We start from the raw sequence: 14,690 nt of genomic DNA on the forward strand, positions 1-14,690 counted from the left end.
TAGTTTATGCGACAATTGCCTTCTGTGTAATTGGACTCTTTCAGTAAAGTCCTCTCGTACTGAGAATTGTGATTGTGCAGTTAGAGTTTGACGCGCCGTTTTAAGAATCGTCTCTCGATCCTTATATCTGGAAAATTTCGCAATTATTGGGCAGTTGTCTAATCGCTGACTTCCAACCCTATGCGCCCTTTCAATCTCAACATCATGCATATCTGTCAGCCCAAGTGTGTTTGAAATAAAGTGTCGCACCTTCTGTTCAGTTTCTTCCCAGCTTAGTCGAAGCTAATATTCGGACATCTGAGATGCCGGCGTTAACGTAACGTTATTTGCATCACATTAAAATGGAAATGAAAGCACGTTTGTATGATAAATTAAAATGTAAGGCGTTATCAATTTCTAAATTTATAAAAACAATTTGTACTGCTATTGCTATTTTTCTATTTAAAAAAGAGACTTGAGTATTTCGTTTTAATCAGATTTTCTTTATTTAAAATGTAACCGTTTTTTGTCTTGTTCTATCATGCATTATTGTTTTTCTTTAGTTGTGTCTCGTTTATAAAGAAAACAATTATTATTATTATTATTATTATTATTATTATTATTATTATTATTATAATAATAATAATTATTATTATTATTATTATTATTATTATTATTATTATTATTATTATTATTATTATTATTATTATTATTATTATTATTATTATTATAATTCTTATTATTATTATTATTATTATTATTTTATTTGTTTGTTTATGTATTCATTTTTTATTTATTTTTTATTATTATTTAAATAATTATAATACTTATTATTATGTTAATATTTTTTTATTATTTATGTATTTATTAATTATTATTATCGTTGTTGTTCAATAATACTTAAGTCTGAAACAGATCCACAAAAGCAGAGGCATTAATATCAAATAATATTGAAAAACACGTTAAAATGTATCATCACGTAAAACAAAATAAACATTCGCTTAACTCATTAACAGCCCTTTGTCCATTGTCGTTACATTAATTGTCTATACCATGGCTCGCTGCTTTTAACTTGTGTACCATTGTTTCGAACGCATTACTAACCATATCAAGTTACCGATACTACTGTCACTAGCGACGAGAATAAACCGTTTATAACAATTTAATTTTAAAGAGTGACAAAGTGTTGATATAATGTGTTGCAGTTTTATCAAATGTATACATCTGTTTATCATGTTTCAAAGCACGGATACCATTTGTTGAATGACTTCGTATAGTTCTTTAAAAAAAACTCTGACTAAAATAATGAAGTGAACTGTATAAATGAACCATAAACACAATTTACTGCTAAACAATTGTGATACTGTAGTGCACGCTTTGCTTACCAAGTAGGCAATACTACTTTTTACTAGAATACCTATTTAATATAATTAAGACATTTCGCAGGCGTAATTACAATGAAAGTAATAACTTCGCGAACATTATTTGGACGTTATCAGACGAGGACACGAAATATGTTCTGCTTACAAATACTTCCTGTGTTATTGCTTGTTTGTGTGCATCGGACTCACGGTAAGTATCAACAAATTATTATCTGAATTGTAAATTATAACTGACAAGACCTAATGTTTGACTTTTATTTTTGAAAAATTGCGTATACTGTATATAACATGACATATATTTATTGAATCTTTTATTAGTAAGAATAACTATTATATGCATAAACGTAACATTGTCACTTTTTCTTTCATAAGAACTGACCAATTTACATATTCCGTTTGTTAACTTGTGTATTTATTTGTGGCGGTTTAAAGTTGCCTATGTCCATTGAATTATAGGACGTGTGTAGTTTTCAACAAGGTCGTTAGTCAATAGTAATTTGATATTGCTTGTAGTTATTAGTCAGAAGTCAATAGTCCTAATCACCTACCACAATTTACAAATTTCACGAAAAATTTCATATTAAATGTGATTTTCACTGCATTCCGCAAGAAAATATGCCGTTTTATTTTGTATTTGTTAGGTTTCCGCGCGAAAGTATGCCGTGTATTTTTGTAATGGCTATGTTTGTACATAGCGAACGAGAAAACTTACTCGCGGTATCGACCTAGGTGACTTATCAGAATACATGCAGTTTTGAAAGCACAAAAACCGCGCTGATATGTCTTTTTATATCACACAAAGTAATGTTAGCTTCTCTAGCATCAGCAATTTTGAAACATGCGGGTACAACATGTGTTCTTACTGGCGACTTACATGTGTGTATTGTGAAGTGTACGTGATTCTTTCTCAATTAGGACTGAATTATGTGACCACGATTATGTCGGAACACTCCTACCTTATTCACTAACCTGACTTACGAAAAAGGACGAATTTTATAAAATAATTTGAATTTCCATTAGTTAAATGTTTACTGAAAGATGTTCAAATCAGATGTGGTCTTCTGCTTCGGGAAAAAAACAGCTGTCAGGTACAGTTAACACAAACCAAGCTCACATGTGCGGGGATCGAAACCGGCTTGCCTAAATGAGAATAGCGTGTACAAAACATTGGGACATCGAAAGACTACTAATATGGTCTTTAGAAAGACTTACTTTTCTCTGTCCAACGACTTGTTGTGTCATTATAACGCTTTTTCTTATCTCGTTACCACGAGGAAGATGAATCCTTTCCATGACTTAGGTATTCGTTCACACAAGAAACTTGTATCGTGCCCACGATATATTAAGTCATATTAACTAATTACTTTATTATACCACCGCATTGTTATCTGCCTGATATAACGTTGCCTGATATATTGTGTTATATCATGGTCAACAGGAAGTTCTTATATCAGTTAATGTTTGGAGTTACGTAGGATTTGCAATAAAGTCAACAATTTCTATCAACATGAATCATGTTCAACAAAACAAACAATTTGATACCAAGAATGTACATATTTTATTCTAGTGTAAAGTCATAATTTATCACAAATACGTTTATTTTTTTAAATCACCACAGCCCGAACTACACAAGTTAAACGACGTCATCAATGGGACAATAAATCTTAAATATCGATATAGTCATTGCACTCGCAAGTGTTGCACATAAAGACAAGACAAATAATAACTGTATGCTAATCCTCAACTATTTAAACACACGATTTAACACGCTTATAAATGTCAATATTGACACGGTCATCAAAATGTCAATTTCAATACACATCTCGAAAATGGCGTCTCCAAACTATTCGGTGAAGTGTGTTCTTCGATTCAATTTGTCGCTGCAGTCCATTCCTGATCTCCAATTCAAGACGTTTATAATTAAAGCGGGTGTACTCTTCCCATATGTAGTGCAGACAGCTTTTTTTCTCTATACGATATTTAAAATAAGCGATTATTCGAGTCGTCTTTTCGAACGCCGTTGCTACATGTATGTCAACGTGTAAAAAGCCGGATTAGCAAAATCAGCGGGGATCCGTACATTTTAAACATAAAAATGGATTGTTTTGCAGATTTTTAGTAAAATCTGGTATGATAAACAGAAAAGCAGGTTACTGTCCCATCGTTTTTTAATATATCAGGTTCGCCGTTATAGTGTTCTAAGCCTCGCCTGATATATTACAAAACGATGGGTAAGTAACCTGTTATTATCTATATATCGTGGCAGCTAGTAATGCACGTAAACTAGTCGTTTGAAAAACCTAAATGAATATACAGTTAACATCTGTTCAGCCGTACATACCGCGCCAAACAATTTTGCCTAGAGAACGGCGTTAAATAATGTATCTGGAGATATCATAACTAATTTATTAAATTGATTAATGGGTACATGTTTGTTTACCAGGACAGTGTGAGTTTCCAACGCAATTACAGAACAAAGTCATGAATTCAACCTACGCAACCTTCAATGGTGTAGCCTTTAGTGTAAGTATATTTTCTCTTTTACTTTAAAGGCTTGGTAAGGGCAATACAATGTGGAGAAGCACCACTGCCACCAGTTTTACTTACTTTATTTTTCGCGTTTACTATCATCAGCTTGTTTATCAGCTAAGCTCAACACATACCATGCCATACATGTCATAACGATAATTATACAGTCTATTATAATAAAATAATTATTCAAACTTTGATCTGGTTTCTGCTGTAACAGTTAATTTCTGATCCAACCCGTATTCGCCATTTTAGACAAGTTCAGCTCCGCTGGTGTTCACGAACATAAACGACACATGGAATTGCTATAGTAATGATGGATCAAATATAATATTTCGGTAAGTTTTAGATGACATGCACTCATTGATTTTTTCTAACAAGAAAAACCGGACATTATGAAAAATACCGATATATTTATGATATGCCTATACCAATGCCTGTAGCTTTTATTTCTGATCTGATGTATGTCGTTACAAATGGGGCGGATTTGTATTCACAATTATTATTATATATTCAAACTTTACATTGATAATGCTTTCAATAAAATATTTATTTTTTGTCCGGTGTTATCAGCAAGAATATTAAGGCTGATGTCTTAAATAATGCTGCTGCTATACACAGTTTGTACACACTTTTCAGGACACAGAAAAATTCTTCTATCACAATAAGTGGAATATCGTTTGTTACGCATTACTATCTTTGTATACACTACGAGATACAGAAAGAAGAATCCATTTTGTTTTACGTTATTTCAGGTAAGATTTCATTGCAATCGCAGACCACCAAAAGGAAAAGTTTAATATCATTATAATATTTTTGATCGCCAAACTAGGTCTACATATAGTAAGGACATTCGCCAATTCGTTAATCTTTTAACATTCATGTAAGGTTTCATTTGATACTATATTTGATTAAACGGCATGTTAATACGTATCAAATCCACACAATCTCCGAAGAGAACGAACATATTTAGTGTTCCAAATTATAAATGATGCTTAAAATGAAATGCTTATATGACTTAAAATGTTGAACATAACGATTTAAAAAATGTTCGTATTTAATTAATGTTCTCTGAATATCAATTTACCAAGTGTAATGTTTGGAGCTCCACGAAATTTGCATTCTTTTTTTATGTTTTTGCGCTACATGTAATTCTATCGCTTTTGCACTGTCTAAAATGGTTGATGATCGATGACACGCCTTAAATAGAAAAACTCGTTCTAATAATATAATAATACCATTACTATTTTGCTGACGCAATTGAAGATTCGCTATGCTTCTATTAACGTATTAGACTGAAAACAATGTAACTCACTATGTTATATATACACACACACATATATATATATATATATATATATACACACATATATATTTATACGTACACATTTGGTTTCTTCTTTCAGCGGACCCAGCATTCTCCACCGATTATGTTCCAATTATTAACGGCAACTTAAGTGATAGCTTTTGCTCGAAATCCGTCGACAAAGCGGCATATCATATCCTGTATAACAAAGGTTAGACAAGTCAGACAACGTGTAAGATTTGCTTTTGTGAAAGAAACCAAATGAAACGCCACTTTACTAGAGTGGCACGCAAGAATTATGAACTTATTAAAGATCCTAGGTTCGAGTCCTATTGGAGTCAATTAGCTTAACTTGATTTTTAGCTCATCTATGTTTTGAAAAAAAAAATATGAGCTATTGTCATCACCTTGGCGTCGGCGTCGGCGTTGGCGTCGGCGTCGGCGTCCGGTTAAGTTTTGCGTTTAGGTCCACTTTTCTCAGAAAGTATCAATGCTATTGCATTCAAACTTGGTACACTTACTTACTATCATAAGGGGACTGGGCAGGCAAAGTAAGATAACTCTGGCGTGCATTTTGACAGAATTATGTGTCCTTTTTAAACTTAGAAAATTGAAAAATTTGGTTACGTTTTGTGTTTAGGTCCGTTTTATTCCTTAAGTATCAAAGCTATTGCTTTCATACTTGCAACACGTACTAACTATCATAAGGATACTGTGCATGTAAAGTAATGTAACTCTGACTGTCATTTTGACAGAATTATGTGCCCTTTTTATACTTAGAAAATTGAAAATTTAATTTAGTTTTGTGTTTAGGTCCACTTTATTCCTACAGTATCAAAGCTGTTGCTTTCATACTTGCAACACTTATTAACAATCATAAGGGGACTGTGAAGGCAAAGTTATGTAACTCTGACTGGCATTTGGACGGAATTATGGGCCCTTTATACTTAGAAAATTGAAAATTTGGTTAAGTTTTGTGTTTTGGTCCACTTTACCCCTAAAGAATCATAGATATTGCTTTCATACTTGGAACACTCGCAAACTATCATAAGGGTACAGTAAAAGGACAAGTTGCATAACTCTGGTTGTCATTTTTACGGAATTATGGCCCTTTTTTGACTTAGAAACTTTGAATATATGGTTAAATTTTGTGTTTCGATCCACTTTACTTCTAAAGTATCAAGGCTATTGCTTTAAAACTTCAAATACTTTCATGCTATCATGAGGTTACTGTACCTGGCAAGTTGAATTTTACCTTGACCTTTGAATGACCTTGACTCTCAAGGTCAAATTATTAAATTTTGCTTACATTGCCATAACTTCTTTATTTATGATTAGATTTGATTGATACTTTGACAAAACTACTCTTACCTGACATACCACAATAGACTCCACCCAAACCATCCCCCGTGCCCCCCCCCTCCCCCCCGAATCCTCCCCCCCCCCCTAATTTTTTTTTAAAGATCATCTCACAAATGACCACCACACCCTCATACTTTACCCCCCCCCCCCCCCCCTCAACCCCCCCCCCATTTTTTTTGAAACGGTTAAAAAACACAAATATTTATTTTTATTATTTTATTTTTGAAATACCGTCCAACCATCGCACCCAAGAATCCCCTCCCCCCCACCCCCCCCCCCCCCCATCCCCCACCCCCCCACGCCCCGATTTTTTTTTTTTTGCATTTTGTTTTCGCATTTTTGGAAGATAATGTAATAAATGTCCACACCCCCACACTATACACCCCTCTTCACTCCACCCCTCCCTCCTTTGTGATTGAAATTGTCCCTTCACCTTTAAAAAGAAAATAGATGAGCGGTCTGCAACCGAAAAGCGGTGCTCTTGTTATTGAATGTGGTGTGTATCTGCTATACGAATTCAAATTCTTCAGTTTAAAGTGATATATCAACGACCCATAGGGTTATATATATTTATAACTATTTTTTTACATTATGGTCTAACTTTTATAAATGCTTGGACAAATTTTTTATGAACATGAAAGGAGGAAACGAGATACTTTTCTGGTTTCGGAAAATTCCGTATTAGCAGTAATATCCTTTTCTATGAACGTACTTTAAGAACCGTTACTCCTATGCGCATGTTTGCTCAGGGTACTAAAGTGTTAAATTGTTGTAGGCATGAGTCCCTCTCGTATGTCTATAGATAACTATGTGTTCACTGTATGTATTTGTTTCATATAATTTAATATCATTTTTGCCGCTAATTAAGCACATACTTTAAATGTGGTTGAAATTCACTGCAAGCTATCTTACAATTCAGCAAACATAGTATCTGCGCAGACCACGTGTGTTGAACCGTTGATTGGAACATTTGAGTACGGATGCATCGGAAGTGCGAATGAAACGGGAACAATTGACGTGTGCGCGAATCAAACACAGCTGAAAATAAACGACACCTTTTGTTCAACACAATCAACGCTAAGTTAGTACAATTACTTACTTTAGATCCATAATTTTTACACCTGACACATTTTTTTCTAGCCAGTTAGATAATAGCTAGATATAGCAAAACGAAATGACGGCTGTATGTGCATGCATGCGTATGTGTGTTTTAGCTTGTCAGGACTGTTAAAATGGCAGTTATTGAGCTAATTAAAAATAACTTATCATACATGTTAACCTTCATGAAATGACAAACCACGTGTTATGCCCGTCTTCATACATCAGATGTCAAGATAACAATTTAACTCAAATGTCAAATGTTTCAATAGTACAGCTTGGTTTGGTTGTAACGTTTTCATTCCTCATCCAATTTTTAAATAACTTAACAAAAAATGTTCGCAATCATAAGACGACGTGTTTAGTATGAAACCTTTCTACCTTCCTCATAGGTCTTGGTTTGACTAAGAGGTCACATGTTAATGTAAAAATTGATCAAAACCGGCAGTCTGTACTTTAAACTTCTCGTTGATCATTTAATTTTAAATAAACTAGCCTCAAATGACCACCATGACAAGACGATATGTCATGTGTAGACTCCGTTACCCTACTTCAAGTTTAAAGGTCAAACTGAAAGATCTAATGCTATATGTTGCCTTTAAAAGTTGAGCATTCATAATGAAATTGTAAAATAATTTACCATAACTAATTGTTTTGAAAAGACGATGTTTCACGCGTAAAAAACATATCTCAATATTAAAGGTCATAAATAAAGGTCAATCCTTAATGTGTCTAGAATGTCACTGCATCATTCATCATGCAAATGTTCATCATGTGGAGTTGGTCTGTAATCGATTAATCAACGGTCAGGTCAGGTCCACACCTTACGTAATAAGTCAAACATACATGATTAAGCTTGTTAAATGATAATAATACTGATTGGCAATAGGCTCGGCATGTTACCGACAGGCAAACGGCTTTGTTTCACGATGTAGTTGAGTTTAATGATAAATTTTCAACATAGATTCTCATTTGTTGCTTTAATATAATGGATTTTTCTAATGTTTTCTAATAGAGTCCGGTAGCTACTACTGTATAGCCAACACATCCGAAACTGTATCGTCCGGGGGAACGTTCCACTATCAAACAATTTATAATCCGTCAACCGACATCTTCACGTGCCTGGTAACGCGTTAATGTGAATTGTATACATATTAATATTTTGTTAAACAACAGTCGTTATTATCTTTTGAATTCAATTAATGAATGTATCAATCATTTTTAAGAATCGATTTTATTTTGAATCAATGATATCACTTTTGGGCGGAGTCTTACTGTGCAATAAGCAGTTTGTGTACAAATTAATGTCTAAATACGACATTCATATAAAATGAAAGCAATTGTAGCAAATTTATTCTTGATATTGATTTCGGTGATTATTTAGGTCGACGTTAATATGCTACAAAATAAAGATTGTTCTTTTAAATGAGCTTGTTATATGTATTACTTCAATATTAATAAATTATAACAAAATCGTCATAAACTATCTATGTACTTGCACAACATGTTTATTTTTTCCATCAATAGTCCGCGACTGGCAATACTTCTTCTCGTGTGTATTTCACAAAGACTTCAACCACTACCGGTAGATGTACCAGCAGCCAGTCACCTCTCAACGGATACAACCTAACAGTCCTCAGTATGTTCTAAATTTTTCGAGCTCAATAACCACACATTATTGCTCATTACGAGAAACTTAAAACGATTAATTCTCTGTATGTTTGTGATAAGGAAGTCGTGACATTTTGCGAATAGAGTCAATCAATGTCTAACATGGTCCCATAAGCTTAACCAGATCATATTTAATTGTTTTCATCAAGAAGTCCTAATTATTATAAGAGAGTCATTACACACAATTTCACATTGTCATCGGTAAGTCGTTAATAGACCATTTGATCATTGCCTTAAATAGAATATAAGCGGACGATAAACATAAATTTTCCCCTTGTCTTGTTTCTGGAGTTGTATTGTTATTGTAAAGAAACAGTTCCAAAAGAGCAGGTTATGGTCCATATACCTACTATATCCTAGAATATTACAAAAATACAATCGCTAGGTTCATTTTTCATCAGCAAAGTCTACTACATACATTATGAGTTCATTGCACAATAGTGTTCGTCCTCATCAATATGTCTCAATATATCTCGAGAAAGTAGATCAATGGCACACTACTATGTCTTGTCATCAAGCCTACTACATATATTATGAGTTGATTGCACAATAGTGTTCGTCCTCATCAATATGTCTCAATGTATCTCGAGAAAGTAGATCAATGGCACACTATTATGTCTTGTCATCAGACGGCATTGTTTACTGTCGCCCTTGAGTATTAAATTATTCTCATGCAATGCTCAGTACATAAAAATGCTATTATCTAGTACAAAAAGAACTTAAATCAACTTAAAGAATGACGTAATTTCGGGTATGTTCCTTTAAACAGTTATTAAACACATTGTTTAAACAAGTCATAGCTCCTCTTTATGTTGTTAATCCTAGAATCTCATACACTATAACGAGTGTATTCTAGTTGAAGTAAACCTAACTCAATAGTATCTTCAATAGCCCGTTAATTATAAATGCAATTTGCTGTAAACGACACATGACATGTGTTATGGAAACACCAATTACAGTCATTATATCAATGATAATAATTCGTTATGTATGAAGTTGGTTAAATTACAATTGATTTATAATCGTGTTTTTTTTTTATATTTTCAGGTGACTGCTGTAAGTACCATGAGTGATGCGGTCTTTTTTCATTCCCAATGATCTTTACACTAATTGCCGTATGTTCTGAGTTTTAAACCAGTTCGTTGTTTACCATTTTTGCTTATTATTGCCGACGTAGGAAGAAATTAAACAAAACAATTCTCTAATTATGTGGTAAACAATTTATATTCTTAATCATGTTTTTATTGCTTGCAAAAAACCCTTAAAGCGATCAATATTGTTTCCGTTCATGGTTAAGATTTATTATATCACTTACAGCACCTACACCTGTAGATAACGGTCAGAACCTCGGTCTGATCATTGGCCTTGCTGTCGGCTTGTCGGCTCTTCTATTGCTCATCGTTGGCGCCGTGTTGTTTTACTTTTGTGTCTACAAAAAGGATCCGAACGCTGGAAAACCGATTGTGGAGAATACGAAACCAAGATTTGAAGGTAGTATAACAAGCCCTTGTCTTCTTTATCTAAGCCTAAGAACTATGGTTCAACTATTGTTTAAATCACAATGCTTTGCATTGACCTTTCCAACTCGGTGATATAAGTTCATTAATCATGTTATGTTTATAATTGGTGTGCTTTTCTTATAGAGTTTCTGTAGGTTCTTTGTCTGCTTTAACAAAGTACCATCTCATATGATCAGGAAGGAAACAACATCGGGAATTGTTCATAACTTTGACAAGACATTCCAAAATTTACCGTCATTATCCCTAAAATATCTAGCTTAGTATTTTAATTTTAACATTATCAATAGTACAACACTCACTTCATAAAATAAGGAAGCAAGTACACACAAGCTTGAGCCCACAAATTTCAAATTATGGACATTTTTTAGAACCCATAGAAATTGTGGATCTTGACGAGACAAATTTCTCAAAACCCGCGGATACCCGCCTAAGGGTGGAAGCCGATGGAGATTCGGACAATGGCGGTGATCCCGCTGATGGGTTGCCCACTTGGGCTCGTCAGGGTGGCGACAACTTGTCACCGCCCCCTAAATATAGGGAGATATAAGTGCATGGTGAATTGCTCTCTGCACGTTTTTGGCAATTAATACAGTGCGGTTTCAGCACAATTTCTTGTTCATGGCCCAACGACCATTCATTTACCATCGATGTAGGTGGAGTGTATTCTATGGCGTTGTGGTTTCTGTTCAAATATTCTTTTAATGGACAAGAGTGTGTCGTTAGGTTTTTCTTTTCTTTTAAAGATCTCATAACAAAATCGCGTTTTCCCATACATTAATTATGTTTGTAATAGACGTTTTATCCTCAGCTAACCTATAATATTTATTTATTTCCGTTTTCATAGTTTATGATACAAAATATTAACATAAATATTGCATTGATCATAAACTAAAAAATATCCCTGATAAAACACGGTCTATACATATCTGTAGAACAAACGTATATATATAAATGCGTTAAGTTAAATGTGAAGAGGACATTCTTTTATTTAAATAAAAGAAAACAGTTCGTGAATAAACGAAAGCTTTGTGAATCGATATGATATTTAAATACCTTGTGGCAATCGTCACATTCGTACATCGTAGCATAATACCCTCTAAAAGCATCTTACTGAAATCAGAGAAATATCGTTGATCTGTTACTCTTAATACACATGAATAAGCAAATGCCCTCAACGGACTATTTTTAGATAACTTTCATGTGTACCTCTCATTTTGAAAAAAACAACAACATTCCTACCATGCTGGAATCGTAATAGTTTCGCATTATCATTGTTAAAATCTGTGTCGCTGTATCATACCGATATCGATCATGTTTATTCTTAGAATATGCAGACACTGCTTAGCAACGAAGAAGAATAGGCAAAACTTTTTTTCTATATATATCACAATAACCATAGGCTGTATACACCGTCGTCTAAACTTGTTGAATGATTTCCGATTTAATAAGAATTCGCAAAGATATTCACATATTTATAAAAACTGTCAATAGTAAATAGTCTTTCTTAACGTTTTTTTTTACTTAATGTATAGTTAATTTAGCGAATATGATCTATGAAAGCTAAACTGATCACAATCATAGAAGCAATTTAAGTTAATTTAGCAAGACAAAGTTAATGGTCGGCACAAAAATATTTGTCGAATTAGTGAACTCAAACATTTTTGTCCGCGCCTAAGTTGAACGTAATTTGCTAAATAAATCATTTCACCGTTTGTAGTGCAGCATGTTGGAATGGTGGTATCATGGTGTCGGTGGTGGCAGCTTTCATCTCTATACCTGCATATTACTGTTCCATTGATGCGCACACAAACTGTCTATGTTGATGCATGCATTGTTTATATTTCTTATCGATGCGTACTTAATCGTATTAACAATGCGGTTCGTTTCAGACAATTATCAAACGAATAATTATATGATTAGATAACCTTAATACATTTACTTTGACTTATTTCAATTATGAAAGTATCTAAAAGTATGATAATCCGATGAGATTTTTATTTTAAGATTTAAGTTTTTAATTAAAATATCAATTAACAAAAAACGTTACGTCAAACATGTTGATTAATTGACAGTCTTCTATTTGAGGAATACACGATTTATTTAAAAGAGTTTAATGTCAGTAAACGAAACAGCTCAATCGACGATTGCGTACCAAAATATTATTGTTAAATTTGGTTTAACCATAGCAGTGCACGATTACTTTAGTACATATATGGATAAAGCAAGTATACATATTGGCTAGCGTTCATACAAGGCCTCGGCAAATTTCTTAATAGCACTGCTTCCTATGCTTCAGATCCGGATAAGGAAGACATATTACAGGACCTTGAGGTGGAGACCGCTCGCTCCACACCCGTCACCAGGGACGAGGTTACCTTTGAGGCGGTTAGCCCGAGCTTCATCTCCAACGGCAAGGTTGCCAATGGTCACGTGAAGAGCTTCAGCCCCGAAGGTGGCTTTAGCGCCCATCAGACCAGCTCCCGGCGGGACTCGGGTATCGGCTCGACGGAGAAATCCACATTTGGGAGCCGCCCTACACCACGAATCGGCTTAAACGCTAGCAAAGAGTCCATGGTGATTTTTAACGGCGACGAGAAAGTGATTTCGGGAAATGACACACGAATTGTGCCGAACACTAACCCGAATCCCCGAGTGTTTCACATGGAGAATTTTGTCACTGGAGAAGGACCGTTGACGCTTCAAGGTCTCGAAGATGAGGAAGGGGACCAGCTTGCGGAGTTGTCCCCTGGCGTTAACAAAGACAGTCTGCCTTATCCCTCCCTGCCCAGGGAAAAATCCAACCTTATGCCTCCCATAGAAACTGCTGATCCTGAGAAAGAGAAAGACTGAAACCAGCACTGTAGCCTAATTGCTTTCATTATTCAAATTTTGGTTTGTATATTGTACAAAGCGAATTGAAAACTGTCGAAAATATTTGCTAAATATTTATTTATTGTTTATCATAACCAAGTCGCGTGTTTGAGTGAATTCATGTGTATGTACAAAGCTCATTTTGATCACGCTATTTTATATACGTAATTACAAAAAAATGTTAAAAGTGGTTATATGTGCAAAGTGGTATTTATTAATACATGTGCACTGTAATTATCTTTATGCCATTTTGCCAGTTGTGATACTAGGAGTTTTTGTTTTTGTTTGCATTCACAGTTTTGAATATTACTTTTTGGAAGTGCTACCAAAATAGAAGCCCAGTTCTATTTTTGATAATTTATCACGTCTAATATTGTATAATGAATATGATGTATATATGCCTGTGTATATTGTTTATTTTAAAGACTTACAAATAAAATATACTCGAAAATATAACATCAGTTTGATTATCAGAACGATTGCCCTCATTTATGACAAGACACCTATATAGAACATATTTGACATGACACAAAATAAAGCCTCTAGCAGATACAAATACAAATGAACGAAACGAATGTTAACGCCTTCCGTTAAGTAATGAAAGAGATTGACGCGCATGCAAACCTCGCACAGCCTAGTTATATTTTATAATATAGTAAGGTTCAAAATAAACAGCAACATTTAAGTATTCGATGGTGAGGTGTAAACTATCGAACAATAACGGCAAATAAAATATCAAACAAGTATCAAATACATTTGTTCTAATGACTTAAAGTCTCACATACCTTCGAAATTAAAGAATTGATAATACATGTAATAGACATATTGGACACGTGTAGTTTAAAAAGACGTATTAGTCTATGAAACAATTATTGTCCTTATACCATGTGGGATTTTTTTGTTATTGATGCAGTATTTTCAATGGATTTTTATTAAAAGTACTGAACTTAAAGGGACTGTCAACCACGACGA

At 34.0% G+C, this 14,690-nt stretch overlaps 1 protein-coding gene across 1 annotated transcript; it reads left to right on the forward strand.

The window, feature by feature from the left end:
• Positions 1-3,588: 3,588 nt before the first annotated feature.
• Positions 3,589-13,845, forward strand: LOC127839665 (uncharacterized). Its single transcript, XM_052368048.1, has 10 exons — positions 3,589-3,592; positions 3,805-3,884; positions 4,146-4,228; positions 4,530-4,645; positions 5,297-5,407; positions 7,478-7,639; positions 8,672-8,781; positions 9,184-9,295; positions 10,645-10,818; positions 13,144-13,845. Exons 1-10 carry the CDS (start codon positions 3,589-3,591, stop codon positions 13,695-13,697), a joined length of 1,506 nt encoding a protein of 501 aa, XP_052224008.1. The 3' UTR covers positions 13,698-13,845.
• The last annotated feature ends 845 nt before the right edge of the window (positions 13,846-14,690 follow it).

This window comes from Dreissena polymorpha, chromosome 7 (genome assembly GCF_020536995.1).
Source record: "Dreissena polymorpha isolate Duluth1 chromosome 7, UMN_Dpol_1.0, whole genome shotgun sequence".
Taxonomy (NCBI): Eukaryota; Metazoa; Mollusca; class Bivalvia; order Myida; family Dreissenidae; genus Dreissena; species Dreissena polymorpha.

Coding starts and splice junctions, on each gene's coding strand:
- LOC127839665 (XM_052368048.1), top strand. Junction 8,782..9,183: donor CCGACATCTTCACGTGCCTG/GTAACGCGTTAA, acceptor TTCCATCAATAG/TCCGCGACTGGCAATACTTC. Junction 9,296..10,644: donor ATACAACCTAACAGTCCTCA/GTATGTTCTAAA, acceptor TATCACTTACAG/CACCTACACCTGTAGATAAC.